The sequence below is a fragment of the Carassius gibelio genome, chromosome A20 (genome assembly GCF_023724105.1).
Source record: "Carassius gibelio isolate Cgi1373 ecotype wild population from Czech Republic chromosome A20, carGib1.2-hapl.c, whole genome shotgun sequence".
NCBI classification, from domain to species: Eukaryota; Metazoa; Chordata; class Actinopteri; order Cypriniformes; family Cyprinidae; genus Carassius; species Carassius gibelio.
In genome coordinates, this window is record NC_068390.1 from 27,028,482 (window position 1) to 27,052,453 (window position 23,972).

Below are 23,972 nucleotides of genomic sequence, written 5' to 3' on the forward strand. Positions count from 1 at the left end.
CATCAAAAATTTATTAAAATAATATTAATTTAAATTAGCTAATACATTAGCGAGTAGAAAAAAAAGAAAAAATACTATAGAGAATATTTAGAGTGTAAAAAGAGTAATAATTCTATATGTATTTTTTTGATTCTTCCAGATGCATTGAACACCATATGAAGCAATGCTTTCTTAAACTATGTATTTTCCTTTATAGAAAATTTGGATGAAATTAAATTAATACATATATAGCGAGTCCAAAAATCCAATGCAATATATAAGCATATTTTATTAAAGTATTTGCTCCGATTGCATTCTCATGCATGATGTTTGTCTTCAGCCCAAAGTGGTGACGGACACAGACGAGACAGAACTGCAGCGACAGCTCGAGCGTCTGGAGCGAGAGAACGCAGAGGTGGACGGAGACGACGACGCAGAGGAGATGGAGGCCAAGACAGACGAGTAGTGCTTCAGATGAACTGATTTCAACTTTCACACAAACCTCACACTGATGTTCTGAACCGGTGGCCTTTTAACCCTTCACAGCTAGGATAAATATTAACATTTCAGCTGTTTCACCAATGCAGAGTGAAGACGGTGATGACCTCGCTCTGCTTCGATCTCAGTAAGAAATCTGGAAAGTTGTTGGACGCTTTGTATTCTTTTGCATCTGTATTTATTGACATGCTGCAAAGCTACTGATTGAGTGAACATTTTATTTAAAATATCTAGTCAAAAACATACTTCAATGAAACTTAAACGTTTTCAAAATTGGTATCTAAATGACATTGTTTTGTTTTTTATTTTTTACCTAAAAGGAAATTTCTTAAAAATTCTGATTTAGGCTGATTTTAATTTGAATTATTTTCAAATGCAAAATGAATGAATTCAAATGTTTTTAGACAAAATCAAGGTTTGGTTGAGGAGGGAGGGAGGAAAAATTCCCAGCAAATATTTGTGATTATTGATTAATTAAATCAGCATCTCATGTTGATAATTTGATTGTCCTACTTGTTTCTAAATATTTGATGTAAATAATTCATTCACAGGCAAACAATTGTATTTATAATTCATAATTATATTTTTTACTTCAAACCATTTAAGGTATTGCTAGATCTTCCAGTGCTTTTTTGGGTTTATAATTTACTAAGACTTACTAACAAAGAAAACCAAATATATATATATATAAAAAAAAATCATTTTAACTTAAAGCTGATATATTTGTAATTAATTGACTAATTAAATCAGCATCTCATGTTGATAATTTGATTGTCCTAATTGTTTCTAAATATTTGATGTGACCACAAAAAAAAAAAAAGTTGCAAAAGCAACTTTTATAATTTTAATTTAATCTTTTAAATTAAATGACTTTTTTAAATTAATAATAAAAACTGGTTAAAACTAGATTTTTTTTTCCTATGAAAAATGCAAAAACCCCATATGAAGAATTCACTCGTGTAAAATGCAAATCTTCCTGAAAATAAACCATGCAAAGTCCACTTTTATATCAAAGTTAATATTCAATAATTTTACTGTTGTGTTTGTCTGTTATGAGTAAACATGCATGAACTGACGTGCAGCTCCAAAGCCGAGACCACGACACATTAATAATACACACAAAGATTTTACTAAAAAAAAAAAAAAAAAAAAAAAAAGATTCACTTTTATTCAAAACACATCCACTGATAAGTACAAAAACAAAGACAATCACTCGTTTCGTTTAGCGAGAGCTTCTGAACAGTGTCGGGGTCCAATCACAACTGCTTTAGTTTTAGTGAAACAACTGGGAAAACGCTTTGGTTCGGTTGAACAGAAATAGTGAAATCACAACCCAAACGAGATTGGCATTCATTACAGTGACAATTTACAACAGCTTCCTCAGGAAGAAGCGCGGAGCGGCCGAGACGTGGAAATCAAACCTCTTCCTCCCGGCGCTCGTCGTCTGGGACGTGAGAAATCAAGCGGCTCCATACCTATTAACTCCAAAGGTCGAGTTTCCCAAGTTGCTTTGAAACCTAGATGAGCTGTCCGGCCCAAACGGGAAGTAAAAAGCAAAGTTCATGGGCTTTGTTCATTTCCCGAGGCCGATCTTCTTGGCTTCAGTTTCGTAAATCAATAACCTCCACATTTTAACGATGAAGACCTCGGCCTCTTCGTCCAGCACCTGAGGAGATGAAGGAAGAGTTCAGATGGTGTGGTCACAGAAATACGCCTTAAACCGTGCGAAAGAGCAAACTTACCATCGCAACGTCGTCCAAGATGCCTTGAGGTGTGCTGTGAGCCATAACCTGAGGACACACACAGAAAAATATTGATAAATTCAAATATCGTATAGAAATCGATTATGAATTATATTTTAATTGTATTATTTCATTAAAAGAAACGATTACATTTAAATAGTGTATTTAAAATATGTATTATTCATAATTCTATTACTTTATTAATGGAAACATTTTACAGTTATTTTTTTATTTATTTAATGAAAACTAAACTGACGATGTAATTAATTTAAATACTATTTGAATATATTAAGTTTATTTTTTATTAATTAAATAATTTAAATACCATTTTATTTTTCATTAAAATAATCAAAACTACTTAAATACTGTGAAAACATTCATTCATTTTTTAAATGCATTTATATTTCACTAATAAAAATTTTAAAATTAATTTGAATACCATATTTTATTTTTCATTAATAAATAGTTAACATTAAAGACTTTGTATAAATTTAATTCTATCATTTTATTATTTAAAAAAATAAGTCACCTACTGCACTTTTATTTACACTAATCATTTTTAGTATGAGAATCCAACATTTTATCAAAGTAAAAAAAGCATCATTCTGAAAGATGCTGTCCTTCAGCGCTCAGCCTCCTCCTTCATTCATTCAGAAACCTGACAAAAAAACACTCACCTTGGTGCAAACAAAGTCCACTAATGTGGCTTCTTCTTCACCAATGTACTCTACGATCTTCTTATTGATCCACGGTCGGATACGCTTCTCCATAAGTGTCTGTGAACGGTGGAAAGATTCAAAAACATAAGTCATACAGAAAACGTGATTTTAAACTATCATATTAAAAAAAAAAAAAAAACTTTATGCAATAACAATAAAATTAAAACAGCATTTTTTAGGAAACTTCTTTCATGTTTTAATTTTAACAGACAATTTTTTTTAAAGAACTGTTGAATTTTCATTTGATTTCCTTTAAAAAGATTACACTTTTAATGTTTTATGCCTTCACCTGATTACCAGTTTTTGATAATAAATTGGTGTTGAATTATAAAAACAAGACAAAAAAAAATAAAAAAAATAATAATAATTATATTTAGAGCCCTATTAAATATATAAAGTATTATGCTATCAGAAATGCCTTTTTGATCATAAAAAAATAAAAAAAATTAAACCATTAACATGGAATCCTGACAAAAATAAAAAAATTAGGGACCAAATATTTTTTTTGTTACACTTAATAAATTGTATAATTTTCATATCCCATTTAAAAAAAAAAAATGTAATGAACTAAATAAAATTGTAAAGTTTAGAAACATTTAATCTAACTAATAAAACAAAATAAAACAGAATTTGGAAAAATATAAAACGGTTTACAGTTTTTTCTAATAAATTGTGGTGTAATTTCCTGATTTAATTATTGGACGTGTCTGTGATTAGTAAGGAGCGTGGCTCGGACCGTGTCGACGACGGACCAGTCCAGGGGGTAGTTGAAGAGCTCCGGTTTGGCCGTGGGGATCTTCTCGATCAGGCTCTTGATGTGTTTGCGCTTCTCTTCTGTATTGACTCCTTTCCCACCGGCTGCCGCGCTCAGGTCTGCTCCCTTCTCCTCATCCTCGTAGTCTAAAGGCACCAGCTTCCTCTTCCGGGGCGCCTCGTCCACCTCATCGTCGTCAAAGCGGTTGAAGACGCTCTCCACCGCCAGCTTCTTCCTCTTGGCTACGCTGGGCTGTCCTGGGCTACCGGCTGGACCTTGGGATAATAATGGGAGAAAAACAAACTGAGCCAAATATCACTAATATATTGCTGTACAACAGATATATTTGTTGTTACATTATGAAAAAAATAACTATGCAAAATGATAAAAATTTACTTTTTTTTTTACATTAATACAAATAAAAAAAAAATATATATATATAAATGTATACAATATATTTGCATAAATTTATCAATTAATTTTACATTATCAAACCCAGAGTTGCGGTCCTTGATTCTGATTGGCTGAGCCACGTTCGAAGGTGTTCTAAATTACTCTACAAAGTAACACACACCTTTGTTTACTTCTGTGTTGCTCGGCAACCACTTTGTTGGAACCACAGCTGTTTCTAAGGAACTACATTGTTTGGTGGAAGAATACCGTTTTTATTAATATCATTAGACTTTATTTGCTCTGTTTTATTCTGTGAAACTTTACTATGATTATGGAATAACTGTTTTATAAAAGCAATAAGCCCTGTGAAGTCATGGTTTACACTGAATTTATAACAGCTGAGGGAGTTTTAGGCACAATGCGAAGTGCCCAACAACTGTTAGCTGTTAGGAATTCACTGCAAACCACTGCTACTTGGGGCTTATTGCTTTATTAATAAATAAATTATAATCATGAAAATAAATTAAAATACTACACTTGGACATTCCTTTTTTTATTTTCATAATTTTTTTTAACAAATTGAAATACTATATTTTAATATATTTATTGATTTAGTTTTCATTAAATTAAAAAAAAAAGCTAAATGCTATACTTAATTACTTAAATTTTCCTTAAAAATTCTAAATTCAAATACCACATTTGAATAGATTTATAAAAATAAAGAAGAAAAGTAATTCGTTTCAACACACACACACACATATATATTTATTTATTTTCTTCATTTTTATTAGAAAATATTCATTTAAATACTATATTGGAAAATGTATCATTAAATTATTTTTCATAAATAAAAATGATTTAAAAAAGGAAAATAAAATCATTTAAATATTATAATTATTTAGATACTATATTGGAAAATGTATAAATTTATTTTTCATTAAGAAAATGATTTAAAAAAGGAATTTTTGTTTATTTTAATTTATATTTTAAATTTGATTAAAATGTATTTAAACAAAATGCAATTAAATAAATGAATATGAATATCTGAAGTATTATTTGCAATACCGAAGTAAGAAGTGTCTTGACTCATTTGTCTTCGGCCTTAAGATCCGGATCAGACCCCTCTGTGAACTCAAACTCACCTAGTTTGAGGCTCAGGCCGATCTTGGGCCGGTTCTCCTCCTGAAGCGGGTTCTCCGGCGGAGAGTTCTCGTGAGGGATGATGATGCCGCAGGGCGACTCTTCTCTGGGTGTGTTGGGTGTGGCGTTTCCGCTCGCTGAAGACACTGAGGGGGCAGACGTGATGGGCCGCATGGTGGGTTTGAGGCAGGGTTTGACCTCCTCTGCATCCTCTAGCTCCTCCCCTTCCTCCACATCATCGTCTGAGGGGACGGGAGCAGGAGCGGGAACATGAACAGGAGCATGAGTGTGAGCCTTGCGCCGCTCTCTCTCCCGGCCTCGGTCCACCTCTTCTCGAGAGGGCTTGTGCTCTCTCTCCTCCTCGGGTTCGGGCTTCAGGGACGCCTGCCGCAAACGCTCTGCTTCCTCCTCCATCTGACCAACACAAGAGCAGAACAGAGACGCCACGAAACACCAGTCAGCACGAGATGAATCACTAAACAAACTCTGATTTGAAACAAGTATTTCAAAAGCAGAAGACGACAAATAGTCCCATTAAACACTGAAAATATACATATATACACAAATTTTATATAAAATATTATTTTAGATTTTTACAATTATTTTTCTTATTTAAAATTATCTATACATTTTCCAATATAGTATTTGAATAATTATAATATTTAAATAGTTTATTTTCATTTTTTAAAATCATTTGTATTAATAAAAATAAAATGATACTTTTTCAAATATAGTATTTAAATGAATAATTTATATTTAAATTCACTATTTAATTCTTTATATATATATATATATATATATATATATATATATATATATATATATATATATATATATATATATATATATATATATATATATATATATATATATATTTATTTATTTATTTTTTATTTTTTTCCATTTCAATACTAGAATATATTTATCAATTTACTTTTCAATACTTAATAAAACAAAATTACAACTGAATAAAATGACTTTTAATTACAGATGAAGAAATTAAAATACAACTCATTTAAATACTAACCATTAATATTTGTATAAATGTAACATCTAATAATTAATAAAAGCAATTGATAAAATTTAAATATGAAATTTCAACACCATACTTGTATACATTTCTTTTCAATTCATTAAAATAATTTAGATTAAATCATGTGATTCATTTAAATACTACATTTAAATGTATGCATCAAATTGTTCATAAGAAAAAAAAAAATCATTTGAATGGAGGTATCAATTTCTATTTGTATCTGACTGATATGCATGTAACAGTGCTGATCTGAAGAGTATGGTGATGCAGTAATGCAGTCGTGGACTCACCCTGCGCAGCTCGGCGTCTGGATCAGGATGTCCTTCTGCTAGCAGCCTCTGCCTGATCTCCTCCAGCTCTTCCTTCTCCCGCTTCCTGTCACGTTCATCCAGCTCCGTCTCCTTCTCTCTGTCCCGCAGACGCTTCTGAAGAGCGCTGCCCCTGCAGGCCAAGCAGAGAAACACACCGTGTGGGTCACCGTCTCGTTTCACAGACCGTCTGCTCCATACTGTTCACAACACACGTGGAGCAGGGAACTCACCTGTAGTACTTTGGGTCGTCTCGGTCATCGTCATAGTCTTCCAGAAACTCCTTCAGCCGCTTCCCTTCTTTAGCCTGAGTTTAGTCATTTAAACAAAAATTCTACAGATTATTTTTCCATTTATTATATGAATAAAAAAAGACTTAATCATTAAAAATTTTTTAATTTAAATAATAATCAATATATTTCAATAGTGTATATATATATATATATATATATATATATATATACACATACACACACACATAATCTCATTACATTTATATATAAATTATTTACTACCTTATTTTTTATTAAATATAAAAAAAACTAAGAAAATATTGAAATAATACTATTTAAATACTATATTTGAAAATGTTTATTTTTCATTAATGTAATAAATTTAATAATTCAATTATTATATTTGAATATATTTCTCGTCAATTGTTCATTCTATAAATAATTAAGGTAAAGGAAAAAATATTTAAATACCATTTAATTAATAAATTGATTTACTATTTGAACATTTATCAACTTATCTTTCATTAATTAAAAAAAGAAAACTACAATTGAAAATATTTATTTTTCATTAATGTAATAATTAAAATAATTCTTTATATTTGAATATATTCCTCAAATTTTTCATTACATAAAAGAAAATGAAAATAGTTAAATAAAATTAATCCTTATACTATACATTAGAATATATTTATCCATTTACTTTTTCCATGAATACAAATAATAATTTACAAATTAAATAAAATAATTTTCAATATTACATTTAAATATATGCATCCATTTTTATTATCAAAAAAAATATTTTTTTATATATTTATCAACTTATTATTCATTAATAAAATAAGATTAATAAAACACAATATTTGAATACAGTTATCAATTTATGTTGAAAACATTCTCCATATATCTTAGATCAGGCTGAAATGCAGGTTTTACCATTGTAAAGTAGTTTACCATGTCTCGGCGGCGTTCCTCGTCTCTCTCCATCTCCTTGCTGTAGTCTCTGGCTTTCTTCCTCTCTCGGAGCTCCCAGTTCTTCAGACGCTGTGGAGTAATTAAAGTAGTTAGAGCATCTATCAAGACAGCTAATCATTCAGTAATGTGATCAGAGACTGAATACACCTCCTGATACGCCGCCTCTTTCTCTCGCAGCTTCCTCTCCAGTTTACGCCGTTCGTACGCCTCTTCCTCATCTTCCTCACGATCACGCTTCTTCTCCTTATCTCGGTCTCTATCGCGACTCTGTTCTCTGAAAACAGACATCGCCCAATCACGTGATATCTGAAGTTTTACATTTACTGTAGACACAGTTTCAGTTTTTAATTCTTTACAAAAAAAAAAAAAAAAAAAAAAGTAATAGAATTGTTGTGAACAAAATGATCATAAATACCTTAACATTTTGTATATCTATGTATTTATTTAAATTATGCATTAATGTCTAAATATAAATTAATTTTTTTTATTTATATTTGTATCTATATTTATCAAATATAATTTAACGTTAGTATAAACAAAAATGTATATACACATTGACGATTAGATAAATGTAACAGAAAATGTTAATATAAATATATTTTTAAATAAACAAATTTTTAAAAGGTATCATAACTTTAAAAAAAATTCTGTATTTATATTGATAAATATTCATAAACATAAAAATACATAAATGTTTAGAATTCAAATATTAAAATATAAAAGGATAAAATGTTCATATAAATGCATGTATTTATTATAAGTACCTTGTTAAAAGGGATCAAATACAGTTCAGCTATTTTTATTTTTTAATTTTATCTCATTCGTGTGAATCGCTCCGCAGGATGTCTATTCGCGTCTTTGCATTGACTTAAAGGGTTAGTTCACCCTATAATTAAAATTATGTCATTAATAACTAATAACTCACCCTCATGTCGTTCCAAACCCGTAAGACCTCCGTTCATCTTCGGAAAACACAGTTTAAGATATTTTAGATTTAGTCTGAGAGCTCTCAGTCCCTCCATTGAAGCTGTGTGTACGGTCTACTGTCCATGTCCAGAAAAGTAAGAAAAACTGATTCTTTAGGTGATTCTGAACTGATTCTGTGCTAGTGTTATGAGCCCAGGTAAACCGAAGGCTTGAATCAAGGGAAATCGTAGTCGTAGTATGTCAAACGCGCAAAAGAACCGGTGAACCGTTTTCTTCAACCGGTTTATTAAATCGAACTGTCCCAAAGAACTACTAGTGATCCGAAACCAGTTCTTGACTCGTGAACGAATCATTATCTGGCTCGGCTCGGTGTTCATCTCTCTCTTCACAGCAGTTCAGTCAGTGTACTGTTTGAGTGCATGCATTACTCCGGGATATTGGTTTGTTTGAACTCAGAGGGAGTGTCAGCCACATTAAAAAAAGTTAACAGCTTTAAGTCACTTGTGGATTAATGCGTATTAGAGAAATGCGAACCGTTTAAAACGATTCAGTTCGATTTGGTGAACCGTTTCAAAAAGATCCGGTTACATCGAATGATTCGTTCGCGAACCGGATATCACAAACTGCTTTGTTTTCAACTCTCTCTCACAACAGACACGGAAGAGAAGACAATGCTGAATAAAGTCGTAGTTTTCGCTATTATTTGACCAAAATGTATTTTCGATGCTTCAGAAAATTCCAACAGACCCTCTGATGTCACATGGACTACTTTGATGATGTTTTTCTTACCTTTCTGGACATGGACAGTATACCGTACACACAGCTTCAATGGAGGGACTGAGAGCTCTCGGACTAAATCTAAAATATCTTAAACAGTGTTTTCCGAAGATAAACGGAGGTCTCACGGGTTTGGAACGACATGAGGGTGAGTTATTAATGACATATTTTGATTATAGGGTGAACTAACCCTTTAAAATGTAAATAATTCGCGCTTAACGCTTGATTTGCTTCTGGTGTGAACGCACCATAATGAACACTGCAGCAGGGGGCGCTGCCGAACAAAATAGCGATGCACTTATGAACTTTAATATGCATTATACAGAGGCAAGATAAAAGACGTGGCGTCTCGTGTACCTGGATCGACTGCGGTCTTCGCTGCGATCGCGGCTTCTCTCTCTCTCCCTCTCGCGCTCTTTCGTGCGCTCACGGTCTCGATCTCTCTCTCTCTCCCGCTCTCGCTCTCTCTCTCGCTCCCTCTCTCGGTCCTTCTCCCGCTCACGGTCTCGTCGTTCTCGCTCCCTCTCGCGCTCCTTGTCTCGCTCTTTCCGTTCCCGTTCCAGCTCCTGCCTCTCCTTCTCTCGCTTGCCCTTTTCCTCTTCCAATTTCTGTGGGAAAACAGGGAGGGAAGGTTTCAGATTAGTGACTGCTCATGCACAAGACAAGAGTCCATGACACAACATCACTCTACGAGGAAGTTGTTTACAGTTCATTCACATATGCACTCATCCAGAGCATCTTTAGCTTCAATAGAAGCAAAAACATCTACAAAGAGTCACATGATTAAATACCTATTTTATTAAAAACCTTGATATAAGGCACAATTTTAAAAAGTGATGTCTGTAATTTAGATTTTTAATTTTGAGTTTGCAATTCCTGTTGGTGAAACAGAAGTTACACACTTCACTTTTAAAATGATCTTCATTTGTTTTCTGGATTCTGCAACTTTTTTTATGTAATAAGTACCAATAAAAAATGTTTTTTGTTTGTGGTGAATAAAAAAACCTGAAGTGGCATGTCAACTCAATTCAGAAGAATTCTGTAAAATAATTGTAGAATTGCGAGAAAGTAGGTCAAATCCAGAGTTTTTATCTTGCAATTTTATATACATTTCATCATTGTGAGAAAATTCTGAATTAAACAATGTAAATTCAATTGAGAATAAAAAGAAAAAACTATTTCATCAATTTATTTTCATATACTTGCAAACTTTTATCTTATCTTATATAACTGCAAAATATGTGAGATATAAACTTTTCTGAATTGCAAGAAAAAAAAAGTCTACAGAATTAAATATTTAATTGTCAAATTTTAATAAATGCTCACAATAATGTATTATATGTAGATAGATATATATATAGATAGTCAGAATTGTGTTAAGAAAAAAATAAATATATATGTGAACCCCCTCAATTAAGATTTCATTTACTTCCACAATCTTATACATCTAGTATAAATGTGAGAGAAAAAAATTTGGACTGAGATATAAACTTTGAATTACGAAAAAGTTAATAAATTCAAACTGTGATTACCTTTTCTTTTATATATTCCACAATGGAAAAGGTTTCCATACATGCATGTCACAACTATTTTACAATTTGTTAAAACTTAATTTAATTGTGACCTCTTTTGGATCAGACCAGCGTGTAAATCAAGAAACTTTTGAGCAATTCATAAAAGCAAGCCTGGAAACCACTTTTGAGATATTAATCAGACATTGCAAACTGAATAAGATCAGAAACATTAAAAGGCTGCTGTAACTCCCATCTCATCACATGATCAACAGAAGGAGGTTTCAGTCCTTGTCAAACTAGCTGTTTGTGCACTTACAGGTGTTGACAGCGCTTCTGTGGCCCTACAAATCTTTATTGTTAGGCCTGGGAGGAAAAGCAGGATTCACAAGGAAAAAAATAAAATACAAACTATTCTCTTTGCTTGCAAAAATCTCACAAACAACTTCCAGACATTTTGAAAACGTTGTGACAGGAGCATTGGATACTGTGTTTGTTAGAAAAACTATTTCATAAGCGCTGAACCGTGACTGTTACGCAACTCTGAGCAGCAGCAGCAAATAAACATGTAGAAGAGGACATGAAAAAGAGACTGAACTAAAACTGTGGATATACAGACCTTAAGCTGAAAATAATTACATAAACGCACGCCATTTACAAGTGACGCTGCTTTTAAATAACATTTCTGCTGGGTAATTAGACGGGATACAGTTCGGTGAGCTACACAAATCTTTAGATCAACAAAATGAATCACAGTTCTACGTAAACGAAAACAAAAAACAAAATGCTGCTTGGAAACTAACTGAAATAAAATAAGTAAAATGACTAAAACAAAGAAAAAATAAAAAGGAATTACTTATTTTAAAAACTAATAATACTCAAATTAAAAAACTCAAATACATGCAAAATAAAATTCAGCTTATAAAAAAAAAATTATACAATAATAGTTGATAAATTATGTTGTTTTGACCCACTACACCTGAATACTTTGGTATACACATATACAGACGTATATATATATATATATATATATATATATATATATATATATATATATATATATATATATATATATATATTAGTGTTGTCACAGTACCAAAATTTCAGTATTTGGTACCGATACCAGTGAAAATCCACGGTTCTCTGTACCAATTTCAGTACCAAAGCAAAACACAATATGCTAATAAAAAAAAAAAAAAAAAAAAAAAAAAACACTTATCACTAAAAATAAAACCAATGCCATTCTTTATACTTATTTAAAATTGTGATTACAGTTTTTTTTTTAATACTAGTAATACAATTATACAAAAAACAGTAAACAAGTTTCACCCAAATTGTATTTGTCTTTTAATTAATGAAATTTGAACACATTCTATTTTTTGGTAAATAAGGGATTTGCTATTAAAATTAAAACATGGAAGAAATATTGAGTGATTTATTTCTTTAAAAAGTTGTATACATTTTTTCAACAGTAGTAGCAGTATCACATACATTCTACTAAATAGTAATATTTCTAGCACAATGCCTTCTTGTAAAAAGGAACTTATTTTGACGGGTTGCCGTGAATACCTTTAAACTGACGCTGGTTTTACTCAAATGAAACGGTAAAATGCCTCAGAACAGTTCTGGTGATGTTGTTTATGTATTTATATCCTCATTGAGATGGCAGAACCTGAAATTACTGCAAATGTCACACGCTTCAGTCTATGCAACCCTCTACTGACACCTCTGCAATTGAATCGCCATTGGCCATTAAATATTTTAGCTTACTCGCCAGACTGATGTACAATTAGAACTTTAGTAATTAGAAGTAAACTTGATAACCATGTTGAAATGCATATTAGTCAATTTATTAGCCATTGGCAAATTTTAGAAATCATTTAGTCGCCAGAAGGAAGATTTAGTCGCATATGCGAGTGATGTACTCACAATGTAGAGGGTTGCTATGTAGTAAACAAACCCGCACGTCTCTGCCATTCATTAAAGCTGCAGTCGGTAACTTTTGACGCTCTAGCGGTTAATAAACAGAACTGCTTGCGTCTTGTGGAAGAACATCGTAGCCGGAACTACTTCTCTCTGTTTATGTCTATGAAGAATCACAAAGGTACTGGGTTACTCCGCCGCGGTATCCCCGAAGCAATCTAAAATAGTCCGAATATAAACACTTCTTATAGGTGCACCCTAGTGATTCAGGACAAGCTAAAAACACGGTTTGGAAAATGGATTCATTGTGTACTCGCTTATTATATACATTTTGTAAATTTTGAACACAAACAAAGTTACGGAGCGCAGCTCTGATTGGTTGTTTCTAACCGGGAGCAATGTATTTTCTGCAAATGGCAATAGGACACTGGGAGGAGCCAGAGGAGCTTGATTTTTTCACAGATTATCTGTCTCATATTCTACTGTCAGGACATAATGACAGGTTTAACAAATATGTAAAAAAAATATATTTTTACAAAAGTTACCTACTGCAGCTTTAATTCACACAGAGACACGCAGAACATGCAGGACTCATATTTCAACCAACTTTTGCGGCTTAACATTTAAAAATACTGGTCCATATGGAGATTTGATTTGATTAATATATGCTAACTTTGACAAATTCTGTGACTGTCCATATTAAAATATAAGTTTTATTTTCATGACTGGATTTTGAGATTCCGTCCTCGTCTTCTGCTTCGCTGAAATCATATCGCTGTATGCTTCAAGAACCGGGTTTGAACGGGACCCCGGTACCACCGGTACTTAAAGAAACCTGGTACCGTCACTTTCATTTTTTTAGTACTGACTTGGGCCGAAGTACCGTAAACATACATGCATATATATATAAAAAATACAATTGTTAAAAGGTCCAACAAGTAACTTAAAAAAGCTGAAAAAAATTGTAATTTTAAGTATAAAAAAAAAAAAAAAAAAAACTGTTGAAGTTTTAAAATTTTTAGACAAAAACTAAAGCTAAATAAATAAAAAAAAATAAAAAAAATCACAAAAGCACATAATATTTCTAAAGCTTAAACTAAAATTAAAACGGAAACTCCAAATGTTTAATATTTGATCCAAAAGATAAATACATGGCATATAAATAAAATAGCACTGTTGTAGACCAAGAACTAGTTTTTCACCCACTAATTCTGAATATTTTGAAATATATATTAGAAAAAATATTTGTAAAGATAATCTCTTTAGAATTGTGTGTAAAAAATATCATTTATTTACTTTATTTTTCCGATTCAAAAGAGATCATGACGAGTCAAGCAGATATGGGACTGTTTGCCAAAATGTAATCTCTCCTCAAGCTGTAATTACTCGAGAAATCATTTGTGTCTGTGACGTGTAAAAGTTTAATACTTAGTGTTATGACAGCGACTTTATGAATTAAATATTAGCCTCTAATTTCTGAGTTTTGCAGTAATTCTAAAACAAAAGAACGAGAATAAGCGAGCACACACACACACACGAAAACATTTCATTATGATCTCTATCATAATGGTGGGGTTTAATGAATAGATTAGCTTTAAGGGAGGTGCACAGAACGTCCATGCATTGTATGTGTGACTACATTTCCCACTCTTAAAATGAAGGCCACGTCTAATAAATCGCTGAACTAGATCATAGAATTTAAAGATTAAATGTAATACAAGTTTTGCTGAGCTAAATTGACTCCTGCTGGTGTGTTGTCAAATTAAACTAGATGTAAGAGGCTGTTGTGCTCTACCTGTTGTATATGGTGTAAAGTAGCTAGTGTTTTACCTTGTGTGTATCGCGGAATTTGTTGATCTCTCTGGAAATCAGATCTCTTTTGTCATCTTCCAACTCCATGGCATTGATGTCATCCTAAAGAAATGGAGAGTGTGGTTTAAATTTGTAATGCATCCTCATATACAGTACAGCAGTTTGGAAACATTACTATTATTAATGTTTTTGAAAGAAGTTTCTTCTGCTCATCAAGCCTGCATTTATTTGATCAAAAATACAGAAAAAATGAAATTTAGTGATATATTATTACAATTTAAAATAATAGTTTTTACATTTATTATACTTTAAATGATCGTTTATTTCTGTGATGCAAAGCTGAATTTTTAGGATCAGTATCACATGATCCTTTAGAAATCATTCTAATATGATGATTCATTATCAAAGTTGGAAACAGTTCTGCTGCTTAATATTTTTTCAGAACATGTGATACTTTTTTAGGATACTTTGATGAATAAAAAGTAAAAAAAAAAAAAAAAAAGAAGCTATGTTTTTAAAATATAAATATTTTGTAATAATATACACTACTGGTCAGTAATTTGGGGTGTCATTTTTTTTTCTTTCTTTTTTAAAATAAAATCAATACTTATTCAGCAAGGATGTGTTAAATTGATAAAAAGTGATAGTAAAGAAAATATATTATTAGAATATATATTACTAGAATTATTATTATTATTATTTTTATAAATGCAGTTCTTTTTAACCTTTTATTGATCAAATATATTTGACAGCAGAACTGTTTCCAACACTCATAATAAATCAGAATATTAGAATGATTTCTAAATGATCATGTGATCGACTGATGTTACATGTGACACTGAAGCTGGAGGAATGATGCTGAAAATTCAGCTTTGCATTACAGGAATAAATTATATTTTTTAAAGTATATTCAAATAGAAAACTGTTATTTTAAGTTGTAATAATTTTCTGTATTTTTGATCAAATAAATTCAAGCTTGACGAGCAGAAGAAACTTCTTTCATGTTTCCAAACGTTTGGTCTGTACTGTATATGTCTGAAACACACACACATCAAGCAACCGGCAAAAACATTAAAGAACAAAAGGCCAAGGTGAACGAAAGCCAACCTCGTCCTTCTTATCTCTCCTCTTTTTGCGGCGACTCGACTCGTCGTCTTGTGATGAAGCGTTCAGCTCACTTGAATACTCCCGGATCAGGCCGTCAATGGCACCTTTAACGATTTGGTCCCGCTTCTTAGTTTCTTCATCCAGAACCTCCTCTTCCTCTTCACCGGCTCCATCCTCTGCCTTGCCATTCTGACAAACACAGATCAAAAGACGAAATCAGTCGTCAGAAATACCACATATATAACAAGTGAACAGTACGTTTTTATTTCAGCATCAAACGGTTACACTTACTCCATTTTCACTGGTGCTCTTCTTCTTTGCTTTCCACTCATCTAGTTGTGCTTTGGTTTTGGCATCGACTTTAACCAGAAGTTTCTTTTCTCCGATCTGCAGCTCGTGAAGCAGCCGCAGAGATCGTAGAGTAGATTCAGGCTCTTTGTACTCACAGAAACCGAACGCTGGAGGCAAAGAACAAAAGAGATCAACAACAGTTTTACAGGCAGTGTGTGGGAGTCTATCTGCGCAGAAAGGTTTATTACTTTAAATAAAGGCTTTACTGTAGATGTTTTTTTTTTGGGGCTGCAAGATTTGGGAAATGCTGGAGACATTTGGGTGTTCATACTTGGATTCACCTTTCAAAAGAGCCAATTCACGCTTTTTTAAGAAACCATTCCAGAGTTTATAAAATATTTCCATAGGCCTCATTCTCACTGTTTTTGAATTCAATGACTAAAATAATTGGCAATTTTATTTTGATTATGAATTATAAAGTTGATTCATTTAATAACACATAAGAATAATACACTTACAAAGTTACAACATTATTTATGTCTTCATTTTCAAATGTAAACCATCCCCCAGTTTTTTTTTATTTTTATAAAAAATGAAGCATTTGTTTCATTCACACGGTGAAGCATTTAATTAAATCAACTCTAATTGACTAAACCTCATCACAATACTGTTTTGAGTGAAAAACTGTGCTGAAAAGAAATGAGTCCAGGTGTAAAAAAAAATTCAAGTTTACCTTGGAGTTTCCCTGAAGCACCTTGAACTCGTTTCCAGCTCAATACCAAACCACATTTCTGAAAAACAAGTGCTTCTTATTAATAGCAATAACACTAAATACCGTATTTTTCCGGAGTATAAGTCGCACTTTTTTAATAGTTTGGCTGCTCCTGTGACTTATAGTCAGGTGTGACTTATCAAAATTAATTTGACATGAACCAAGAGAAAACATTACCGTCTCCAGCCTCGAGAGGGCGCTCTATGCTGCTCAGTTCTCCTGTAGTCTACACTGTAAACAGAGCGCCCTCTCGTGGCTGGAGACGGTAATGTTTTCTCTTGGTTCTGGTTATAAATAAATGTTTTTTTCCTCATCATGACGTATTTTTGGGCGACTTATAGTCCGAAAAATATGGTATTAAATGTTACTTCCCAAAGGCTATTTCACTTTAGAGTGAAACTCAAACTATCATCAAGTGAATGCAAAGATGTCCACATTGCTAAATGCATGAAGAATGATTATTATTATTGACAGAGCTCTGAGATACTCACGGCCAGCAGCTGTCTGATGAGCATGTCAGACGCTTTCTCTGAGATGTTTCCCACAAACACGGTGGTCGTGGGGCCGCTGCCGTCATGGTTGTCTTTTGCCTGAGCAGTGCTTTCCTTCCTGGGAACAGCGACTTTACTAATCACAGGCATCGCCGTGGGCATGAGAACCTGATTCATCACATCACAGTTAATATGCAGCCAAGTGACAAAAAAATTAAAAAATTAGATAAGGCTTCCCTATGAAAATCAAATTCATCGCCATATAATTTTTTGCATTTTAAACTATTTTTGTACAAACATATGCAAGTAAATATTAAACAATATTAAACACGATAAATGTTTATGAGTGTGCATGGTTGCATAGAAATAAATGGTTAAATATCTTTATTCCTCGTGTTCAGTTATTGAAAAACATGCATGTTTTAACGTGATTACTACGTAATTCTACGGCTTTAAACACAAAAGCCATGGAATCTAAGCAAATACATGAATAGAAATAGAAATTGAGAAACATTAGGGCAATTCTATTAACACAGATTTCACAAAAATTCACTATCAATTCATTTGAATGTACTCTATATCAGGTACAGTATGTGTGAAATTTCTTAAGGAAAATAATCTCTCAACAAATGTTTTAAACTCTACAGAGATCCAATTTAACAGAGCACCTATTTCAATATCGGTTTATATTAGATACAATAAAACACTGAAAGAACTCCTGAATAGACATTTTATATTTAAATTATGTTCTATATCTATTTTGTAATGATAGAATGTTTGTTTACTGTAATGATATATGTTTCTAATTATGTAGTGCATATATTTAGATGTTTTATTCATGCATCAACTGAAAACAAATAAAAGTAAAAAATCTAAATGATCAATTCTTGGGACTTAAGAAGAATCGACTTAGATTCATCAATGAAAATCAAATAAAATTTGGATATCAATATTTCTAATCCAGCCCTAGAATAAAGCAGTACTTTTTATAGTGGAAAATACTTCATTAAATACACAGATTGAGACTGGAAATTACTATTTTTCTAGAATTAAAGCACATTACCGCAGGTCCCGGAGTCATAATCCCCATGTGGACCGGAATCATTGGGGTTCCTAGAAAGAAGAAAAATCAACAGCAACATCAGAAAATGTTAAATCCAATTTAAATTTTTCATGCAATTCACATTTTATAATGCAAATAATTTAGGCCCGAGCCATTTAGCATATAAACTGTTCATCTAGCAATGCATAACAGATCTAATTTTTGAATACTTTTATATGAAATTGATGTACACACAGTCGGTTTCAGAACAGGACAAAACATCTGATATCGAAATAGATCAGTGCGTGAATGCAGCCTGTTAAAGCTGCCACTTTCTATGATCTCATCAGGAATAATCCAACGGCAATAATGCTGTAGTAATGCTAAGTAGTGTTGTCACTGTACCAAAATTTCAGTATTCGGTACCGATACCAGTGAAAATCCACGGTTTCCGGTACCAAAGCAAAACACAAAAATATTGTTATTTAAAAAAAAAACTTTTTATCACTAAAAATAAAACCAATGCCATTCTTTATACTTATTTACAATTGTGATTAATGTTTTTTTACAAGTAATATAAATTATGAAAAACTAATTTGTCTTTTAAATCAATGAAATTTAAACATTTTTTTGTAAAGAAAGGGGATTTGCTATTAAAATTAAAACATGGAAGAAATTGTGTGATTAATTTCTTTTAAAAAATTGATTTTTTTCAACGGTAGTAGCAGTATCACATACATTTTACATAATAATAGTAATATTTCTAGCACAATGCCTTTATGTAAAAAAACTTATTTTGCAACCCGTCACTTGCAACCTTGGCAATATAATCGCCATTGGCTAGTAAAATTTTAAGTTTACTCGCCCGACTGATAAACTATTTTACACACACACACACACACATATATGATTCCAATCAGTTTATCTTTGTAAAATGGCACAGCTTCTTAAATCTTAACTTCTTAGTCAGTCAAGCATTATATTAATGTGTAAGCACTATTAAATGATAGAACTTTAGTGATTAGAACTTAGGGCTGTCACTTTTGTGAAAAAATCATTTTCGATTTTCAAGACATAAGTAGGGCTGTGCAATATGGGGGAAATATCTAATTGCGATTTTTTTTGACAGACATAGCAATTGCGATTTGATTTGTGATTTAAGTCAAGCTTCAGCTCAATACTGTCAATAGTGTGCAGCACAGTAGGAGTATCATTACCCTGCTGAAAAAAGGAAAAAAGCTGAATTTCTTACAGTTTCCATTAATGCATTACAAAATCCCTTTTTGTTTTTCGCATTATTCCAATATGAATTAGTTGTTCTAATAGAATCCATCAAATTGACACCATTATAGTTTACATTTAAACCAATACGATCCTCATAACTAGGGTTGTGCCGATAGACAATTTTATCGTGTATCCACGATAGTCAGAGATAAGACAGAAGCAGATTTCTCTGTCAATTATCAAGACGATATTAGGCTCATTCTCCTATTAATGTATTAGATTATAATAATAACTATTATTTTTATTAGGCTGCTTATTATAATTCAGCTATCAATATTATCAAGGCGGCAGAGCGAACTTGTTATTATTTTCATGCACTCCAAACTATAATGTGATGCATCGTTTCGGCCGTTACAAAGTCTCCATCCACAAACAGATGTACATTGTCTCCAGATATAAGGAATTTCATTGCACTTTAACAAGTAATCTGAACGGCCAATATATGTGCAATATTTTAAACGAGCCCTCGCTAACGGAGTTTAATGCCACCGTTATGTTAGAAAGCATCTCATTCTTGTTTCTGTGGCGGTGCGTCAGTCTCGTCATGAGGCGAGCGATCCGGAGAGCTGTATGACTGATGCATCAGTTCAATTCAACTTACTCCAAACATATGAACTTACCTGTTTTAAATACTTTATATTTAACGTGTTCATTTATGCCCAATATTAGTGTTAAACTGCTGGACTTTAAATGAAATCTACTATTGATTTTCACCGTTTCCGGACTTTACAGAGCATTTAGACTGATAACGTGTACAGATGCCGCAGAACAGGACGCGCGATATGACAGTTGTCTCCGACTATATATGAACGAGCTGTTTTAAATTCAGTTTTTTTTATATTTAACGTTAGTTTATCAGTATGTTTGAAAGTATATTTTTTCGATTATTGATGATTCCATAGGCTCTCTCTCGTGCACCTGCGAGGTTTAAAACATCAAATAGTAATGCTCTCTCTCTTGGTCCACCTAGGCACGATAATATTGTGTATCGTCGATCTCACGGGCTGACGATATGACTACTTGAAAAATAACCATATCGCACAACACTACTCATAACTTTCAATTTTCTAATTTGTTTTGGAGTGGTTCTATATATATATATATATACCAGTGTGTGTGTGCTCTTGTTTTTGTGTCATATCAGGACAGAACTCTGTATAATGACATGGGTATGACACAGGTATTACAAGGAGAGGGTGACTTATGAGGACATAACCCATGTCCCCATTTTTCAAAACGCTTATAAATCATACAGAATTAGTTTTTTTTTTGAGAAAGTAAACATTTACAAAGTTTCCTGTGATGGTTAGGTGTAGGGTTGGTGAAGGGCCATAGAATATACAGTTTGTACAGAATAAAAACCATTACACCTATGGGATGAACACACTTTACACAAAAACAAACATGTGTGTGTGTGTATATATATATATATATTTTTTTTTTCAAGCATACAAGATTATAATGGTATAGCTACTTTTAAAGAATTAACTTAATTGCTGAATTTCACTGGAAAGATTTATTTTTTTATATAAATAATTTCTTTAGTCAGTTATTAAAATATTATGTTACATTGTATTTTGGATTTTAAGAACAAGTGGAAATTGTGCTGAATGTTTCATTTCATCCAAGTGATATTAGCAAGCAGTTAGACTGAATTTACATTCGTTTTAAACGTGGAGCCAGGCGCAAGTCGACACAGGATGCGCGCGTGCGTCAAGCCTCGTCTATAATATATATATATATATATATATATGCGTGAGTTCGGCAAGTGTGAATGGCTCGTCCGTGACGCGGGATTCGCACCACGTGAGGAAGAGAGGAGCGAGTATAAGAAGCATCAGAGACAGGCTGTGTGTGCGGTCTTCTGAATTGAGATGCTCTTAATATGCATTGTGACACAGCTCTTGTAAATTATCTTTTTTGGTTGTTGTGTGTCTTTGCGAGTGATTTACTCACCATGTAGAGGGTTGTTTTGACGGTTTGTCATGAATACCTTTAATTAACGTCTAATTTTTTTAGTACCGACTTGGTACCGAAGTACCGGGTCTTTTGACAACACTAATGCTGAGGAAAAAAAGATAAATCCTCAACTATTGTCTGTAAACTTTTGGACATTTGAACACTTATTTTAAATAAGCAATATTTAAAAAATATATATATAATAATACATTGTATAATAATAAGTTAATTTTGCACAAAAAAAGTGTTTATATGAAAATGCAGCCATGTGCAGTAATATTGATAACTGAGAATGTGACGATAATGTTAGATAATGTTTTGTTTAAGATGTAAAGTTGTAAATACGTATTTGCACAGCAGAAAAATTAATTTGGGAAAAAATGTAGATCAAGAATCCTTTTGGAAACGGATCATGACTCCCTTAACCGCAATCGGATCGTGAAGTGCCTGAAGATTCCCACTACTAATAGATGTACAGGATGTCTGACAACATTGTGATGCATCGTTAATCGAATTGAATCGTGAGATACCCGTAGGTTCCCACCCCTTATATATACATCTAGCTCATCTTGATTACCGGGAGGCATTGACGGTGGAAACCCAGCAAACTGTGGTGGAGGGATTCCTGGCGGCATCGTTGGGATGCCTATTTGTGGCCGGTTGAGATGAGGAGGGAAAGACATCTCGGGCAGGACAGCCACCTTACACAGAAGAGAAACCCATTAACAACTCCAATAACAGGGATTTACCATAATGTGCAAGCTGCTATGATACACATAATGCTCCACTTAGATCTTAACTTCGTTCTGCATTAGTAAGTACCTATGGTACTATTACTTGAGCACATGTTTAAAGCGGTTAAATTTGACTTTAAATTTATAGATGTAAAAAAAAAAAAAAAAAACACTAAATCAGAAAATCTTGACAGACCGATCAGCTGATCTCAGGATGACTGATTCAGGATGAAATCCACATGAGGCGGTTTAAATTTCTAAAATCGTCATGAAAACGGTTTAAACTTCTAAAATCCACATGAAAGCAGTTTAAAGTTTTGAAATAAAGCTCAGGTAATTCTAAAAGACGTTAAGTTACTTACATTGAAATAAATAATCCACTAAATATGCAACAATGCAGTGAAAGATCCATCTGAAATTAACGTTACTTGACTGAAAATCAAAGGGAGCTGAACTTGAAGAGCTGAAATCAATCTGAGACTTACCGAATGTGTTAAAATCAGACGAAAGATCTTAAAACTACTTAAAGGCCGATTTCACGCCGGTGTAACGTCTCCCAATGTGACTAGCCATCGAGGTTAACGAGCCAAATGAACAGGTGGATGATAGCTAACGGGCTAAAGTGCGGAAGTTGTGATGCTTATATAAAATGTATTAAATTTAAACTCATAAATTGACAAGATTTGTCAAAAACAATATCAGCGGGAAACATTCGAGCCGGACCAGGCTGCTGCTAGCCGCGAGCTAACGGTCATGAAAGCCTTTTTTCTGACCTCTATCAACAGATTAACTCGTTTCATCGAAGTCCTGTACCAGACTGTTTGAATATGAACTAAAAAACAACAACTAATACTTGAATAAATAGTACTCACTCAATCCAAATCGATATCAACTCGCTTCTCGCACGGAAAGTTCACCGGATCCGTGGTAAAAGCAACGAGCAATCGAATCTGCCGTTTCCGGTGAAATGGAATTGTGGGAAAATAACGGGCAAGTTAAAAGATCGCTGTTAGAAAATATATAAATATATAAAATAAATAAACAAAAATAAATAATAAATAAATGCAAATACAAGTTTACCCATACAATTTCTTGGTGTGGATATGATACTACGATATTTCACCATTATTATAATTAGATTCTGCATGTAACGTTACTTCATAAAAGTCGTAACGGTAAAAACGTTTAAAAAATTTTATATATATATATATATATATATATATATATATATATATATATATATATATATATATATATATATATATATATATATATACTATAATTTTATATTATTGTTTTACTGTGTGTTATTGCCATGGACTGTGTTATTGCGAACCATATTCTCTGTTGATGCTAAATAAGACTTGTATTCAAAATTCAGTTGTGAATCTCACAGTGCGAATTCATAAATCGTATTTTTAGGGACATTAAGAAATATTTCTTAGTGTTTTCCTTTTGATTTTGGTCTGAAATTTATAAAGACGTTTCTTCAGATTCGCCCTTCAACGCTGCAAACTGCATTTGAGTGACAGGTGACGTCAGCGAAGGCGGGACTTTCATGGAAAGTGCTG

At 32.5% G+C, this 23,972-nt stretch overlaps 2 protein-coding genes across 3 annotated transcripts in view; one reads left to right on the forward strand and one right to left on the reverse strand.

Annotated features, from left to right (window-relative positions):
• LOC127938044 (eukaryotic translation initiation factor 2 subunit 1) overlaps window positions 1-976 on the forward strand; it is a 7,023-nt gene extending 6,047 nt beyond the window's left edge. Inside the window, exon 8 of the mRNA XM_052534433.1 lies at window positions 320-976. Within this exon, the coding sequence (XP_052390393.1) occupies window positions 320-445 (126 nt within the window). The 3' untranslated portion in view covers window positions 446-976. The remainder of the gene's footprint in view (window positions 1-319) is intronic.
• Window positions 977-1,616: 640 nt separating this feature from the next.
• Window positions 1,617-23,398, reverse strand: LOC127938042 (RNA-binding protein 25-like). 2 transcript variants are annotated; one of them, XM_052534428.1, is made up of 18 exons: window positions 23,274-23,398; window positions 22,245-22,368; window positions 18,446-18,495; window positions 17,383-17,550; window positions 16,853-16,910; window positions 16,120-16,286; window positions 15,829-16,017; window positions 14,740-14,823; window positions 9,833-10,083; window positions 7,919-8,045; window positions 7,751-7,840; window positions 6,800-6,873; window positions 6,549-6,699; window positions 5,228-5,639; window positions 3,675-3,967; window positions 2,897-2,995; window positions 2,220-2,267; window positions 1,617-2,143 (listed from the first exon to the last, which is right to left on the reverse strand). In XM_052534428.1, the coding sequence occupies exons 2-18, from the start codon at window positions 22,348-22,350 to the stop codon at window positions 2,051-2,053; spliced, it is 2,460 nt and encodes an 819-aa protein (XP_052390388.1). In that variant the 5' UTR covers window positions 22,351-22,368; window positions 23,274-23,398; the 3' UTR covers window positions 1,617-2,050. The 2 variants fall into 2 exon arrangements, with proteins under 2 accessions (XP_052390388.1, XP_052390389.1); XM_052534429.1 differs by lacking the exon at window positions 23,274-23,398 and adding an exon at window positions 22,887-23,207.
• Between the last annotated feature and the right edge of the window lie 574 nt (window positions 23,399-23,972).